Source organism: Pimephales promelas, chromosome 7 (assembly GCF_988280905.1).
Source record: "Pimephales promelas chromosome 7, fPimPro1.hap1.1, whole genome shotgun sequence".
NCBI classification, from domain to species: Eukaryota; Metazoa; Chordata; class Actinopteri; order Cypriniformes; family Leuciscidae; genus Pimephales; species Pimephales promelas.
The window spans coordinates 20,546,212-20,562,767 of NC_142775.1; the positions used below are offsets into that span (position 1 = coordinate 20,546,212).

Consider the following 16,556-nt stretch of genomic DNA (forward strand, 5'->3'; position numbering starts at 1 on the left):
TTTTTCTCATGGCAGGACGGTGAATTACTGGAATACACAAAATGCATTAGTTTTGAATACTTTAGGTTTACCTGTCAAAAATGTATGAATGTAGCCTTTTAGATAAGACATCCAACAAAGTACCAATTGCAAACAAATGATGACAGACTGCAAACTTTTAAATTAACTGATGTTAGGGTGAGCATGTAACACTAAATGTTTTCAGCGTTAGGAATTTCCAGATACAAAAGCTGATTTTAAACATAAATCAATAAATCAGATTTCACAGGCAATGTAATGTGAGCAGCATTTGATAGCTGTGCTATAGCTTCACGAGTGTCTGCTGCATTGGCACGATGTGGGCTCATGCCTGACTGCACATGCTCCATAGGCTCAATGCTCTAGAATGACATCATGTCTTTCTGTGTCATCCTATCACTATTCACTGGTAGTCCTGTGTGGCTTATCCTGCTAGTGTCCACTATATCAACACACAAACCCCTCTAGGGAACAATTACTAGGGTCTAAAATGCAGAGAATACAATAAAGTCACTGAAGTATTACACAGCATTAACTACATTTAGATTTTTTTTCTTTACTATTATTTACTGTTTTACGCATTACTGCTATTAATATTTCTGTATTGATATAATTCTAGTTCCACCTTTTATTGTTTCCCTATATCATATCAAAGGCAGGTTTGATTAATGGTGAGGGGGCAACATGTTAACATTTTGATGACACAGTTGGCATCATAATTTTATTAAATGATGAAATGTGAAGTGTTTGTCCACTATGTTTGTTTTCAATATAGCCTTTAACACACACGCACACACACAAATATATATAAGGACGACATAAGTAACACAGGCTTCAGTCTTCTATTAAGCAGTTAGTTAATCGTGCTCTTCTCTTTATCTTGATGTTTGGTCCTTATGTACACAACAACCAGTCAAATGTTTATGAGAGATACTGTGCAGTACGGGGAAATGAATTGTGTATCTTGGAATAAACTCTCCGTCTATGTAGCATAAAACATTGCCCATTGACTGTCAGTCATGTTGTTTTCCCTCTGAAACTTGTAGCACAAACTGTTTCCCCTGACAACAATAATTCAATAGTTTAGATAAGTGCTAAACAATCCCAAACTTTAAATAAACCATTCCCAAGTATAGGATTTTGCCAACTGTTTCATGTGCTCTCTTGATCAGGACTGCCACAGTAAAAGAAACAGTCAAAACATATAAACCCCAAAACGCCAAAATAACTCAGACTATACACATTTCCCGACTTTTAAACATTGGTGCATTGCGTACTGTTTAAAATCTTGGTGTGAACCAACACTGACAAGAATGTGTCTGGCCAATGATTCAGCTGCGCAGGAAGTTTTTTAACAGGGTATTGTTGAAGTTTATCCATGTGTGTATGTGTGTTTGAGCTTCCTGGCCGATATCATAAATATGCCACTGCGCTGCACTGTTGCCCCGTTATCACAAAACCATTAAACCTTATACCTCCAACACCCAGCTTTCCTGCATGTGTGTGCCCAAATGCTTTATTATCACCATTTCCTAAGGCTGTCTGTTTGTGAAATATCTCTGTTGTCATAAGGTCTTTTGGCTTAAAGTGCAGCAACATTTTGTTAAAGATTTGTGGGTGGATAATTTACTGTGTGTATCCCACTCATACAATGAAATACAAACACTGTAATACCAAAATGCTGCTCCGCCTAACATGAGCAACCATGTCATGAAGTTTGTGGCATGGTTTCCCATGGATCATAAAACAGATCTACGTTTTCACTTTCTCTGTTTTCTGCCAGCATTCAAAAACTATTTTTAAAGAAATCTCTCCTTGGTCACCAATTGGTGAAAAATACAGTAAAAAATAAATGAATAATGTAATATTGTGAAATATTATTACAATTTAAAATAATTTAGATTTCAATATTTTTTTTAAGTTTTAAAATGTGTTCCTGCGATTGGAAAGCTACATTTTTAAGTAACGATGCTAATGTTTTTACTGGCACTTTCTTTTCAAAAATAATGCATTTTATAGTTTAGTTTAGTTTAGTTTAGTTCCTTTATTGTCCACAAGTGGAAATTTGTCTTTGGCTTCACTATACATCACACACAAGGACACCAACACCAAAAAACATAAGGAAAAAATACATACATGAATTAAAAACAGTAACATTACCATGCAGCTATACTTAAGCTTACATATATCCACTCCTACTCGTATTTATGGCTTCTCAGCATTTAGAAATCGAATGGCAGTTGGCACAAATGACACCTGGTACACATTTTTACTTGCCCTAGGTTGTCTAAACCTTCTCCTTGATGGGAGCAACTGAAAACTGGAGTGCAAGGGGTGAGATAAATCCTCAATAATAACCCTTGCCTTCTCTTTAACTTTCAATAAGTATATCTCATTCAATTGTCTTTGTGTTTTACCTACGATTGCACTAGCTATGTTAACCACCCTAGACAATTTCTGCTTTGATTTAACAGTCAGGACTCCATACCACATAGTCATATTAAAAGACATAATGCTTTCTACAAAATTCTTATAAACCATTTCTAAAATATTTTTACTCACACCAAAGTGTGAGTAAACACTAAAAGTATACTAAAAGTAAACGGAACAGGAAGTTTGACCACAGATTTTTTCTCTGATACAGGATCTGATACATCCTTACAGCATTTATATCATGATGAAGTTGGCCATTGCTGTGGACCTCATGCCCCAGTTTTATTTTATTTACTTTTTAGCGTGTGCTCTTGGTTTGGGCCTGTGGATGGTGTCCTGTCCCTCTGGCCCCTCTGGCTGCGGGTCTGTTGATCCTATTGTCTTTTGCATCAACACTCGTGGTCTGGTGCATAAAGGGCATCTAGTTAGCAGCTTAAACTCTACGGCAGGCATGAAAAGCAGCCATCATAGCCCATTCGCTCACATCTGCTCAGTGGTGCGACAAGGACGAGGACTGAGTTTGGGTGACTGGGGGACAGGAGTTCAATTCGCCCCACAGGGCACCAGGAGCAACGGACAGAACTGGACTGCATTGAGTCCACCACTGCAAAGGTGACCGTTTGAGCAAAGTTCACATTGGCACTCCTTTTAATGCAAAAGCTTCTATATGTATAGTTTTTGTCCGTAAAAAATGTTTTCTTTTATGTCTAAGATGTACAGATGGCTTAGATTGTTGAATGTGAACCCATTGGTGAAGTGTTTTGGCAATGGCATATCTGAGTCTTACAGTTGTTTCCTGGTCGTCTTTGTAAATGGTCAGTGTCTAGTTTTGTTTAAAAAGAAAGTTTACAGGTTAGTGAGAAGGTACACTTGGAAAGTATTTTTTGTGATATCACTAACTATATTTTGAAAATTCTGTAGAAAGTGTATATTATGTATTTATTACGTATCTGTCAGGCTTATTATTAAAAGACACTTGGGTTGCACTTTATTTTAACAGTACGTGCACTCATGTTACTGGGTGATATAAGGTTATTAGATGGGTTAAGGTTAGGTTTTGGTGTAGGTTCAAGGTTAGTATTTAGTAATTACCCACTTATTCCAATTAATAAGTACGTACATGGCAACAAGACTGTAAAATAAAGTGCTACCTTGTGTCATCTTGTTTCTCCCTAATTCATTTTTGTCTTTCTTGTACACAGCTAATATACAACCATGGGAGACTGGAGCTTCTTGGGTAATATTTTGGAGGAAGTAAACGAGCACTCCACTGTGATTGGCCGTGTTTGGCTCACGGTGCTGTTCATTTTCCGCATTTTAATTCTGGGCACGGCTGCCGAGTTTGTCTGGGGAGACGAGCAGTCTGATTACATATGTAACACTAAGCAGCCAGGTTGTGAGAACGTGTGTTACGACGAGGCCTTTCCGATCTCTCACATCCGTCTATGGGTGTTACAGATCATTTTTGTATCCACACCTTCGCTTGTATACGTCGGCCATGCTGTCCATTACATTCACATGGAGGAGAAGCGCAAGGAGCGTGAAGAAGCTGAGGTTAGCCACCAACAGGAAATAGGTGAGGAGCGTCTTCCCCTAGCGACAGATCAGGGAAGTGTTCGCACCACCAAGGAGACCAGCACGAAGAGTAGCAAAAAGTTCAGACTCGAGGGAACCTTGCTTTGCACCTATATCTGCCATATCATCTTCAAAGCTCTGTTTGAAGTAGGCTTTGTAGTCGGACAATACTTCCTCTACGGGTTCCGCATCCTGCCACTGTACCAGTGCAGTCGTTGGCCGTGCCCCAACACGGTGGACTGCTACGTCTCCCGGCCCACCGAAAAGACTATCTTCATCATTTTTATGCTGGCAGTTGCTTGCGTTTCCTTGTTCCTCAACTTTGTGGAGATAAGCCACCTTGGCTTGAAGAAGATCCGCTTTGTGTTTCATCGACCAGCTCCTGCTCAGTTGGAACCTCTCGGACCACCGGAGAGAAGCTTACCGTTTCTCTTGAACACCCCTGTCCAAAAACGTAAAGGCTATAGGCATCTTGAAGAGGAGAAGGTAGACGAGGTTGCACACATATATCCACTAGCTGAGGTCGGCATGGAAGAGGGACAGTTCGTCTCACCTCAACTGGAGAAGGAGCAGAAAAGGAGTCAGGAGGCCGTTATGCCAACAGCTCCACCTGTAGAGGAGACAATCATTTGTGATGAGACTCGACCCTCCTTCATTCAGGTCACAGAGACACTATCTGAGCTCCCAGAGGAGCTACTTCGGGAAGGAGATGAGGTAGACAGCTTAAAGACTCAGACAGCTTTACCAGAAGTACTGGAGGAGCAATCAGAGGGAGAGAGTGTGGAGGAAACATATTTGATATCACTTGAGGAGAGTCTGGATATAGATCTAAGAGAACTGGCCAGTAGAGAGGCAACTGAGGAAAAGTCTGTGAAAAAGAATTTGGTAGATGCTGAGCCAACACAAGAGGAAAAATTTTCAGGAGCTGAAGAGAATGAAATCTCACAGGAATTTAGGGGAAAGGAGGATAACACCTATAAGGACAAGGGGTTAAGAGAAGAAGAGGGTTTACCTGATGTGGCAGAGGAAGGGACAGAAATTGGGGTGCTTGGTGAAGATAGAGAACTTTGTGAGATTGAGCCTTTTGTAAATGAGGACATTTTAGAGGAGGTAAAAACTTTAGATGATGAGAAGATTGCTGGAGATTTGGGGGAACAAAAGTCTGAGGCTTTAGGGGAGATTGTAGGGTCAAATGTATCTGACTTAGAGCCCATTGGGAAAGAAGTGGATTTGGGAAAGGACAAAGCTCAGGGGAACGTAGAAGATGCAGGAGTGGGTACTTTAGAAGATGTAAATAATATAGGAACGGGTGGTGCTCTAGAGGATTTAGTGGATGCAGGAAGAAGTTGTGGTCTAGATGATGTAAGGATTGGTAAGGATGAAGTTTTAGAAAATCTAAATGAGAATAGACCTATTGAGACTGCATTTAATACTGTTGAGGAAGTTTTAGATAAAGCTCTAGGACTGTCAGTTGACTCTGTGCAGGTGAAAACTTTGGGGAAGGATGGGGTTTCATTAGAGTTAGAGGATCCAGAGGAGTTAAAAGGCTGTAGGGAGTGGGATGAGAAAGAAGAAGACTCTGTGGAAACTGGAGGCCCTGAGAAGGAGTGTTCTGAAAAATCAAAAGCCTTGGAGGCCATTGAGGAGGTGATGGATGTTCCACTTGTAGCTCTGGAATTAGAGACAACAGAGGAAGCAAGATCATTAAGTCGTCTTAGCAAAGGGAGCAGCAGAGCCAGGTCAGATGATCTAACTATATGACTGACCAAACAGAAACTTAATCAAATTCTTTGATTCCAAATAGTGCCACATCATCAGGCGGACAAGCATACATGCATGTTTTCTGGATCAGGACTATTTAAAATCCGATCCCAAATGATGCTCCCCTTTATACTGATAAAGGCAGCTATTTTCATGCATAAGAATTTGTAATATTTAAAAAAAAATATGTATTTCCCAAAATTAAGCCCCATAGCACCCCTCTGTGGTACCCCAGATCCAAGTTAATCTTAAAAGCAATGCAAAAGAAACTGAAAAAAAAAATCATATAATTATCTTATAAGGTAAAAATATAAACATTAGCCACTTTCTAAAAAGTAGCTAATTTCTCGCTGTGAAAAGTGTTAGACATATTTTCCTAACACAACTTTAATTCTTTTTTTTAAATGTCAAACATTTATGTTTTGAAGCTAGAAAGGTTTAGGAATATGAGCAAAACATCTTGATTTTAGTCATTTTTTTTCATAGCATTTATTACAAATCCACACACAGTAAATAATATCACATTCTCAATTTATGCCTCATCTGTCGGTTGTGTTTAATAGTTATGTTTATCTATACATTTGCCATTTATTGTTACATTCTTATCCTGGGCCATAGAAATAATTGTGTTATTGTTTAAAAATCCACTAATTTGTGTATAACATTCACATCCTTTTTTGAGTTGTTCTGAATTGCTACTACCAATGGTGTTCAAGCCCATTAAAAAAGAGTTTTAAAAATTATATAGTTCCATAATTTAGTTCCATTTAGATGGACTGTATCATTTAAAAACGATTTATAGCAATGTTATGCTGTGTGCAATACCTCTCACCAGATACAATGATCATTTACTGGTTTATATGTCACGATTTTATCTGATAATAAAGATACTACATTGAGTGATGACTAAAGAGCCCTGTGTTTGTCTGTTGATTTTTACCTAACCTGAGACATAATTTCTTTTAAAAAAGTAGAAAGACTAAATTATATATGCAGAAAAAGTATGAAAGTGCACTTCACAGGACAACACTGAGAAACGAACCTATGACCTCTAGTGGCCATATTATATGACCATATTATAACTCAAGGCTTTAATAACGTCTTAAATTTCAAATCAATTTTAATAAAAAATGTGTATTTTTATTTATTTAATTAAAACCTTCTGATAATACACTGAAAATAATTAACAACCACAGTCCCAAAAAGAGAAACTGAAAGTACGTGGTCATACACAACTAGGCCAACCTTGGAAAAATATACCCACATTAAATGACCCACATATACCTGAAGTAAACAAATGTGTCAAAATATTTTCATTTATTAATATATCATGTGATTTTGCATTGACAGTTAACTTTTTCACCTTCAAAATTCTTTTTTCTGACCTATTTGATTTACTCTAGTCTAATTTGCCAAACTACTAGCAGTAAACTGTTAAGACTTTTCATAAGTGCCTAACCTATAAGGTTACTGTGGCTTTAGAGCTGTTGCACTGCAACACTTGAATACATTGGTGCTTTACAAGTACAGAGTGTCAATGCATAACTGTGATCATTATAGTTGCTATTTACAAGAAACCATATCGAAGAATTCATAATGAAATTGAAAGTGCAGGGACAGTTGAAACCAATACATACATTCACATTTGGCTCTCTAAATGTCAAATATGCAGTACAGTGGCTTCACATTAACATATTTTTCATTTTCTAAACATATTACATAAAAAAAATAAAATAATAAAAAACCTATTCTGACTTTTTATGCAAATATTTACTCATACTCATTCACAGTCACGTCATTAGGGGATTTTACTCCAGTCAAGGGAATGTCCTTTATTTTATTTTTTTGTTTATTTTTTAAGAATGTTTCCTTACAAGTCTATCCCTCACAGCCTCACTTTCATACCTGTCATGGCGCTGCTCTGAATAAGGTCTATAGTTCTTCCAAGCAGGCTGTATCGGCTTTTTGTGCAAGTTTGTTACTATTGTTTGTGATGGTTCTTGGCCCACTCAGGCTCCCATTCTTTGAGAGCTGTCATTCCGTTTGATCACACAGATGGTGCATTAATGCTAAAGTGAGAATTTCACTATTAAATCTTTTAGAAGATGAAGTTTAAATTCCAGTGGTACACATGAACCTAAAATGGAGAGACAGAGAATTAGAAGTAAAAAATAAGTAAAAATAACGCAAGACATTTGGGAATTTTACAGGAATGTACTGTCATACAGAAAGTGATATCTCTTTCCCTTTTCGTATAAACACACAACTTACCATATGTGCTTGCTTACAGAAAACACCACCAACACATTCTAAGGTGAATATTACACATGAATATACAAAATTCCCACCTGTTTCCATCAATGCTGATCTATGTTGAAGCCTCTGTTTTAAAACGGAATCCTAAAGTCATGAAACCAAGAGTTATTTACATAGATCATCTATGCCACCATCTGCAATTGCAGGTGGTTTAGGGTCAGTTCTATATTTAAGCTTAAAGTGGTTTCAAACAGCGCAGTCTCATCCCACCCCAGACCTAAACCTACCCAGTCACCAAACCGACGTTAAAGGTAAAGCGTCAGTTGTATGACGGCCCGGGATCGTCATGTAACCGACATTTAAGGGTACCCTAAAAAGGCGGATGTTGACGTATAAGACGTCCGTCAGTTATGACTTCTTGGGATGAAACTGTGTTTTTTCAAACGGCAGTCAAATCTAATAGGAAGGACCATAAGATCTAGAGACACCCAATAAAAGCAGTTGCTTTTGAGTTGCTTTTAAATTATATTTAAAATAGAAGGCTTATAAACAATTTTACACATGTGGATGATTATAATGGTGGAGTAACATATAAACAAGAAAACAAACAAAAAAGAAACATGATCTCAACGTGATACCTTCTCCTTGAGTAGTGTCTTCATGATAAAGTCCATGATAGGAAACATGCTGATCAGCTGTCCTTTCTTCCACAGTCTGTAAAGATTCAACAGCTCTACTCTAGCACGTCCTTCTTGACACACTGAGGACTAAACAACAACAAAAAAAGAGAGAAAATTAACAAGGCAGATAAATCCACATTCATATGGCTTAAAATGACAGTATGATCAAGTAATTTTTTATTTTTTTTTATCATGACTAACCTTTGGAAGTGACTTCAAAATATAAATAAACCAGTAAAAATCTTTATGAGCTTCTGTCAGTTTCTGAACTTTATCTTCTCTGGTGTTTAGACCTTCCAGACTCCTTCTGAATCTCTCAACATTGGATATCTGATGAAATACAAATATTTAAACATTAACTACCTTTTAACAATCTTTTTGTTGTATCTGCAGCAATACTTGCAATTTGCATTATGAATGTCATATATCCCTACAGCAGAGACTGAATGATTATCCAAGGCATTAGGTTGAATGAATGTGTTGTCATGGTTCTGATAGCTGTCTGTATAGTCTTTATACTGTTGACACAAGTATAGTGCATGAAACACCACACTACTTTTTATGGAGTTCACCAGAAGCAGTAGACTGACATGATATGGAACAGTGTAGGTGTAAAGTGTAGGTGTCTCTTCCATGGAATACATGTATTGAAACAGAATGTAATATTTCACAAAGGAGTTCTGAGTTCTTCAGAAGCTAATCTTTATCATGTAAGATTCAACAGACAAGCATTTCCTGATAAAGTAACAGGCCCATCAGCTTTTATTTCCTGATCAAAAATAATAATTCTCGCATTTCGAAGGCTTTAAATTTGGACCCTGTGTGTAGGACAAACACAGATATTGAGTCACTTTTACCTTGCCTAGGTGTCTTCTGTATTTTCCACGCAAACACTTCAGATCCTCAGACCATCTGGCAATGAAAATTTCACACTCCCCCAAACTTAAGTCATCCACCACATTGTAAGCTTGGGACTTTCCACAAACCTATAGAAACAGCAAAACTTACTCAGCGTCTAGACAAAAGAATGATGATGTACATGATGGCTCATTAAGCCGTGAATCATTTTAAAGGTGCATTAGTTGGCCGCATATGTCATCAAATGAGGATGTCTTATTTCACAAAAGTAGCCTAACCATTAAAAATTGACCATTATTCCTTGTGAAATGTATTTTTTTTTCATTATGACTTTAGAATGTAATGGTTACTTTACTGAAATGAGGCATCATCATTGACTTAAGCAGCCTTTGAAATGAGACAAAGAGATTGAGGCATGTCAAGAGATTATCTGATTGGATAAAATGTCTACAACAAATGTACCAGTATTAGTAATGTACCTTTGTTGTGACTCTATCTAACTGTGTTGCCAGGTCTGTTGTAATGCATTTAAAAGTGTCCATGGTGATACTTTTTTTCTGTGTGGATACAAAGACATAGACAAAATATTAAGTGACAGGCTTGTTGATGCATGAATTGTCCTTCAAAACAAAGCAGTCATGGTAGAGATTTGTTTTCTAGGCTAATTTAAAGGGATACTTTATAATTCTATCATCGTTTAGACGTTTCCTCACCCTCAAGTTGTTGCACCTTAAAAACTTTGCAAAAAAATACTTTGGAAGTCAATGGTGCCCCACAACTGTTTGGTTCTAATCGTTCTTCAAAATATTTTCCTTTGTGTTCAGCAGAAGAAAGAAACTCATACAGGTTTGCAACAACTTGAGGGTGTGTAAATGATGACAGAATTTTCATTCAGAAGTATCCCTTTAACAAATTAATCCTATATGTGAATATAAAAATTTACCTTTGATCCTATTTCTAATGTAAGCATTAAGATACTCTTTTAAAATATAAGTTGAAGCCTAAGCTTTAAAATAAATATGTCTAACTTAGATGTGCATTGTTGGATTCATACTTTGTTTAATGATGACAACTTACCAGTATGGACAATTTGGGTTTTGTGAACGGTTCAGACATACAATCATATTCCACCTCAACAATCTTCGAAGGAATTGTATTATCCCACATTACATCTCGTCCTTTAAAAGAACACACAAATATGACGTAAATGTTGAACTCTGGATATGAAACTAAAACAAACTGAATGACAATCCGGCTTTAACTTTAATTGAATAGTCTACACATCTCTATCACTCAGGATCATCACAAGCAACCAATTTTTATTTCATTTTTTTTTTATCTGTAAGTTTTAATTATGTTTTATTGATTTAGCTACTACGTTACCTTTTCTATGCAATTCCTGCAGATTTCGAATGAGCTTTGATAAAATCCTCATAGTTTTTAGTAGGGATGGCTGACGCGAAACTGACGTTCCGAAGTTTTTCAAGATCCCGAAGCGCATGATTTGAAACTTGTTTGAGATGCGCCTGACTATGCGAGAGTAGGCGGCTGCGGAACATGAAATCAACGGGGAGGAGTCGGATCCAGATCCAACTCCTCCCACCTTACATAGGCTACACCTAAACATACCCAACTCCGCCTCCTAATCGCTAAACCCACCCCTAATCCCTAAAGCCAACCCTAATACTGGCCTATGTCCACCCCTTGGATCTTGATCTTGATGATTATGCCGGTGAGGAAATTTTCCCACTTATTAACTTGCTGTATGACAATACCAGTGTTATTAGTAGAAACAACATCTTGTTATTACCACATTTACTATGAATAAGATGGGTGACCCAAAATAACCAGGATATCTATAACAGATATTAATCATGGTACATAAACTAACTAGCCTACATTTTCTATTATCAATTATTATTAGTAATTTGATTAAATATTTTACTTAATAAGAAATATTTAAAAGAAGGAATTTTCTTAACCTTTGCATGTGAAAGTAAAAGTTTGCCTCAAGGATAAGGAATAGTCCAGTCATTTTATGAAAAAAGGTTAAACAAATTGCAACAGAAGCAAACTCAACTAATTTTATATCCTTATATAAAAAAGCCCAGAAGAATCCCATTAGGGGAAAGTTTAGAAAAAGACCAAAATATATCACATTCATTCGTCAAACAAAGAATGTTACAAGTTTTTTGAAACTGTTTGTTAACATGGACAAACGGTGCATAATATAATTACGTATTAGTTTGCATAATTACCCAAACAGATCTAATCATTGGGTATAGCAGGTTATTTTTTATTTTATTTTTTTTTTTAATCTTGTTGACATATAACAGTAAGAGATTTAATGTTAAGGTCTGAATGGAACCCATTGGCTACCCATGAACATTAATACAGGAAGAAGTAGGTATAAACCAGCCTTTATTAGGCTTAATTATTATTGCAGGATGGGGTTTGGGCATTGAGTGCATTGTGTACGTAATCAGATTTTTTGATCCAGACACTTTTTTATTTCACCTACCTTTTGTCTTCTGCATTCTCCTTATATTACCCATGTCTCCTGTTCTTTCCTCAGACTCATCCCCCAGAAACAGTTAATTTTTTTTACCCTTTTCACGTGAGAAAAAGAATGAATATGCATATGAATGTTGCAATGGGATACATTTGGGTCTTTTTCTAAACTTTACCCTAATGGGATTCTTCTGGGCTTTTTTTCTCCTTACTCGGGACATATTGAGGATACAAAATCAGTTGAGTTTGCTTCTGTTGCAATTTGTTCAAGGTTGACCCCCATTTTGGCTTAAAATGACCGTGACTCATGACTCATGATCAGTGAAAGGGGGGCAACTCATGAGTCATGGCCACACATGTGGAAAAAGAATTTTGAAGTCAGGCTATTCGTTTTTTGCCTGTGAACTAAAAAAACGAAAAATCAAGTCGAAATCTCATGTTTTTTTTGTTTTGTTTTTTTACGAATAAAGGTGCCGTTTTCTCATTTCTGCTGATTTCATTTCAATTTGGAAATCAAATGAATGGATGATACATGGACCAGACCATACTATACAGTGCAGAGTATGTGCAGAGTATAGTAGGCTACCAGATACAGAATTGATTAGTTGAAGTTTCGAGTCAACTTCGGGTTCTTAATTCGTTCATCACGTGAAAGCCCCATTATGCTAAGTTTTAAAATAGAGTAAATTAAGTACGATACTTTCTATCGTGGCATGTAGGCAAGGCTAACCCAGCCAATATCCATATTCACATATGGATATTTAATCGAAGCTACGTCTTCATAGAAACAAGAATTCATTGTGACTGGCTATTTAATATAGGCGACAGACCTGTAGGTTGAGTCCTTATGAGATAAAAACACATGATAGAGGTACTGCCAGAACTTCTTTAATGAACAAACAGAAGAATGACATGACAATGTTCATATTAAGCATACATACAGTATATACAACAAAGCACAGGCTATACAACAAACGTGTGCCTTCTTTTTAAATCTCAACTTTAAACTTGATACAGAAGGAAGGACAAGGTGTATTAAAGGTAGGGTATGGGATTTGCAAAACGGCCGGCAGATTTTGAAAATACACAACTCAAAAGATCCTACCTTCTTTCCTCCAACGCTGGCCCTGACTCCACCCATTCAAAGAACATGGACATGAAATCATGCATCTGCAAAACTCAGATGTATGAGATAGCAAATACTCTCTCTCTCTGTACCTGGGCGTCTTGCACTTATTGTGACTGGGTCACAATACGACCGTTTGATTGATGTCCAATGATTCTAGGTTGTCTTGGAAATGATTGGCTGGAGTTTTTCGAGTCCGGCCCGTTTCACTTAATTTTCATTTCAGTGCTTCTAACTCAGTGGCTGTAAGTGGGTTAGGATATCAAGTGATTTTGAAAAAAAATGGTCATAAAAGAAAATCACATACCCCACCTTTAACCTAAATGAAGTACATTTTATGATGAAATCACCAACGCTCTGTCTGTCTCAACGGTGCCAAACATTGGGTAAATGTTTCCTGTCTCACTAAACTCTGTTTTAAATGTGTAAATATGTCTTCTTTTCTCAGCATCATAGAAGGAGACGTGGCCCTCTTCAATGTCCAGATAAACTCCTACCTTAGAGGGAGTTTGTATGTTGAGTTTGCTGACTGGTTCAGTCAAAGCCATCAAAGTACCCATCTGCAGACGCAGATTCCAGTAGCCTGTTTTTGTGTTCATGGTCACATAGCCATTACGAGGAGCTGATTCCTTCACAACTCCCACCCGCCACTCATGTTTCTTCTTCACATCTACCTCCCAGTAATGGCTACCTGTATTATAACCCTCTTTAGCTTGGACACAAGTCCAGCCATCAAATTTCGAACGCTTCCATTGGAACCCATTCCAGCTATTGAGACCATATTCTTTTGCCCTCAAAGATTTTCCATCTTTAGAGACTATGAGTTCTGGGTTGGCTGTGTTTGGATCCAGAGTAACAACAGCTTCAAGAACAAAATGAGAAGATATTGAAGTATTGAAATTAAACTCTGTATGGTGAATTTACATGTCTTGGTTATAAAAGCTAAATATCAGTTGAGCTTTACCTGTTGATTTTGTGATCCAGTTCCAAACTGCGAAAAAAAGTAACGTTGGATTAAACCTGACAAATTAAGCATCAACACAAAAGTGAAATTAAAAGTGAAGCCATGATTTCATGAAAGTCAATGAGTAATGAAAATACCTGGGGTAGGAATGCGTAATCCAACTAGGGGAAAAAGGAAAACAAGGAAAAATATTGACATAACCTTTTACACATACATTTGTATAATTTATCATTCTCTGAGACCATTTTTTACCAACATGGTAAAACACTATATGTAAAATCTCTAAGGAAAAGCCTAAAGTAATCTTCACCTGCATTTTTGGCGTTTTGCGTTTTGCTCTGTTTTCTCTTCACCCACTGTCTGTGGTTTGACTCCTTCCATACAAAACAATAAAACCACAAATACATTAAGATTTGACATTCGTTTTGATAAAAATGTGATTGCCGTGATACATAATAGATCCAAAATATGATTCAGAAATGACAAAAACATGTTTCTCTAAGTATAACACATCATAAATGCACTATTTACTGGAAGGGGGGCGGCCTACGAACTGATGAATCATTCCCCCCTTACAGTTACAAAGATCACAGCAGTTATGCTGTATCCAAGGTCCAAGGTCTAAATGTACTCACATTTATGAAAAGTTTAGAACATCAGTTGAACTCTCATGCTTTTAGATATGTTCAGTTGCTAAAAAATATTGAAAAGCAATGGACTACTGTCTAAAAATATTGTCAATACTTGATTTCTTTACATGACCAATTTTCATTTTCATCTTTACCTCAGAGCTTCCTGACTGTATTACAGTCCATATTATCCAGTCCATCACTGGGAGTATGCTGGACTCTCCCTGTTTTGATTCTTTGTGGAGATCCCTCAGTGTTTCTTCACATCCCCTCTTTTGAAATATTGAGTTCTATAGTCAGAAAGAGGCAGAAAGATATTTGAGATATCTGATTTAATCTTGTGCGTGACAGAAACGTCTTATCCCTTTGTTCACGGTAAACATGCAGGTGACAAACCTGTTCCATGTCTTTCAGTTTCCAAGACCAGTCAGACAAAATTTGTTTTGCTTTGTTAAATTTAATTTCACTGTTCGACAACTGCTCTGAACAGGTCTGTTGAATCTACAGCAAACATAAGAGTAAACAAATACTATTGACAACTGTGGTAAAATAATGTCTGCAGTTAGGGTTAATTAATAATTTTCCCTGAACCACTGTGTTATCTTGTCATCACTTTTCTCCACTCATAAAACACTCAAAAACACACTCATAAAACACTCATAAAAAAGTGAATCCAAACCTCTTGCTTGTCCAGTTGTTTAGTCTGTGTGTTCTCGAGATCTTCAGCCCATTGCAAAATATAATATTGGTGTTCATCCTGCTCTTCTTTAGTTCCTTTATTTTTGAACTTTTGAGTTATCAAGTTGAACATCTTTGACTGTGGGCATAATGCAGATCAGTTGAAACTTATGTTAAACTCATATTAAATTCATAAAATAATGTCAAATATTTACCTGTATCAATCTGTCCAGTTCAGAAGCCAGGTTTCTGATAATGTCCTTTGACTCATCAAGCGAGTTGTCCTTTTGCTGAATGCTTTCAGTGGCTGGTATTTTGAAGTTGAACCGCTGCAGAGAGATTTTTACATATTAAGCGAATACTAGTGGCTTAAAGATCATTGATTATACTTTACATTACATGCATATGTTTACCTGGTAACAGTCCTTCCCAAATTGTTTGAGTTTTTCAACAACATTCTACCAGGAAAAACAGGGACATGCCCAAACAATTAATTGTATGCATCTTCAAAACAAGCTGAAACTAACTACAAAGTTTTTTTTTTTTTTTTTTTTAAATAAAAAAAAAGAAACTATGTAGAAGTTGTTTGTGACATTATACCTCAGCAGCACTCAGATCTGGCTTGATAAATGGGAATGACGCAGAAGCTCTTTTACTCTTCTTGTTTTGCTTCATGAGACTAACATCACTAAAGGAAACTCCAGCTGCAACATAGACAGACAGTGAATTTAGTAACTGCAACTGAAACAGTAACGCTGTTGGCAAATTGTGGTAAAACAAACAACTATTTACAGTATGAAACATACAATACAAAAGAATGTTTGAGAAAATAGTGGATATTTGTATTTCTCAAGCACTATATAAGATATGAATATAAAAAGAAAGCATACCAGCTGCTGCAAATGCCATATCTTATGTAGGCAAAAGAGTAACCCAATAAGAGCTCCTGAACACATCATTGACTGTCACTGCAGTCGAAAGACAGGTTGTTTTTGTACAGCATATTATTATACTAGACCCCGCCCTGTCGAACACAAAAGTGAAACCATTTTGTTCACAAGTTTGTT

At 36.8% G+C, this 16,556-nt stretch overlaps 3 protein-coding genes across 4 annotated transcripts; 1 reads left to right on the forward strand and 2 right to left on the reverse strand.

Annotated features, from left to right (window-relative positions):
* The first annotated feature begins 3,313 nt into the window (after positions 1-3,313).
* On the forward strand, positions 3,314-6,681 carry gja8a (gap junction protein alpha 8 paralog a). Its single transcript, XM_039655912.2, has one exon. The coding sequence runs from the start codon at positions 3,667-3,669 to the stop codon at positions 5,785-5,787; it is 2,121 nt and encodes a 706-aa protein (XP_039511846.2). The 5' UTR covers positions 3,314-3,666; the 3' UTR covers positions 5,788-6,681.
* Positions 6,682-6,922: 241 nt separating this feature from the next.
* On the reverse strand, positions 6,923-11,129 carry LOC120467130 (uncharacterized). Of its 2 annotated transcripts, XM_039655913.2 has the most exons (8): positions 10,965-11,129; positions 10,659-10,759; positions 10,061-10,138; positions 9,581-9,709; positions 8,925-9,053; positions 8,682-8,810; positions 8,136-8,187; positions 6,923-7,924 (listed from the first exon to the last, which is right to left on the reverse strand). In XM_039655913.2, the coding sequence occupies exons 1-8, from the start codon at positions 11,080-11,082 to the stop codon at positions 7,857-7,859; spliced, it is 804 nt and encodes a 267-aa protein (XP_039511847.2). In that variant the 5' UTR covers positions 11,083-11,129; the 3' UTR covers positions 6,923-7,856. The 2 variants fall into 2 exon arrangements, with proteins under 2 accessions (XP_039511847.2, XP_088989327.1); XM_089133201.1 differs by lacking the exon at positions 8,136-8,187.
* Positions 11,130-12,964: 1,835 nt separating this feature from the next.
* LOC120467164 (uncharacterized) lies at positions 12,965-16,512 on the reverse strand. The gene is made up of 11 exons (XM_039655964.2): positions 16,380-16,512; positions 16,090-16,193; positions 15,903-15,947; positions 15,705-15,818; positions 15,491-15,628; positions 15,208-15,312; positions 14,967-15,101; positions 14,493-14,556; positions 14,320-14,343; positions 14,183-14,209; positions 12,965-14,080 (listed from the first exon to the last, which is right to left on the reverse strand). Exons 1-11 carry the CDS (start codon positions 16,396-16,398, stop codon positions 13,554-13,556), a joined length of 1,302 nt encoding a protein of 433 aa, XP_039511898.2. The 5' UTR covers positions 16,399-16,512; the 3' UTR covers positions 12,965-13,553.
* Positions 16,513-16,556: the final 44 nt, after the last annotated feature.

Coding starts and splice junctions, on each gene's coding strand:
- LOC120467164 (XM_039655964.2), bottom strand. Junction 15,629..15,704: donor AACTGGACAGATTGATACAG/GTAAATATTTGA, acceptor TTATGCCCACAG/TCAAAGATGTTCAACTTGAT. Junction 14,557..14,966: donor TACAGTCAGGAAGCTCTGAG/GTAAAGATGAAA, acceptor TTTGTATGGAAG/GAGTCAAACCACAGACAGTG.
- LOC120467130 (XM_039655913.2), bottom strand. CDS start 11,082: ATGCGCTTCGGGATCTTGAAAAACTTCGGAACGTCAGTTTCGCGTCAG. Junction 10,760..10,964: donor GCAGGAATTGCATAGAAAAG/GTAACGTAGTAG, acceptor GTTCTTTTAAAG/GACGAGATGTAATGTGGGAT. Junction 10,139..10,658: donor AACCCAAATTGTCCATACTG/GTAAGTTGTCAT, acceptor GTATCCACACAG/AAAAAAAGTATCACCATGGA.
- gja8a (XM_039655912.2), top strand. CDS start 3,667: ATGGGAGACTGGAGCTTCTTGGGTAATATTTTGGAGGAAGTAAACGAG.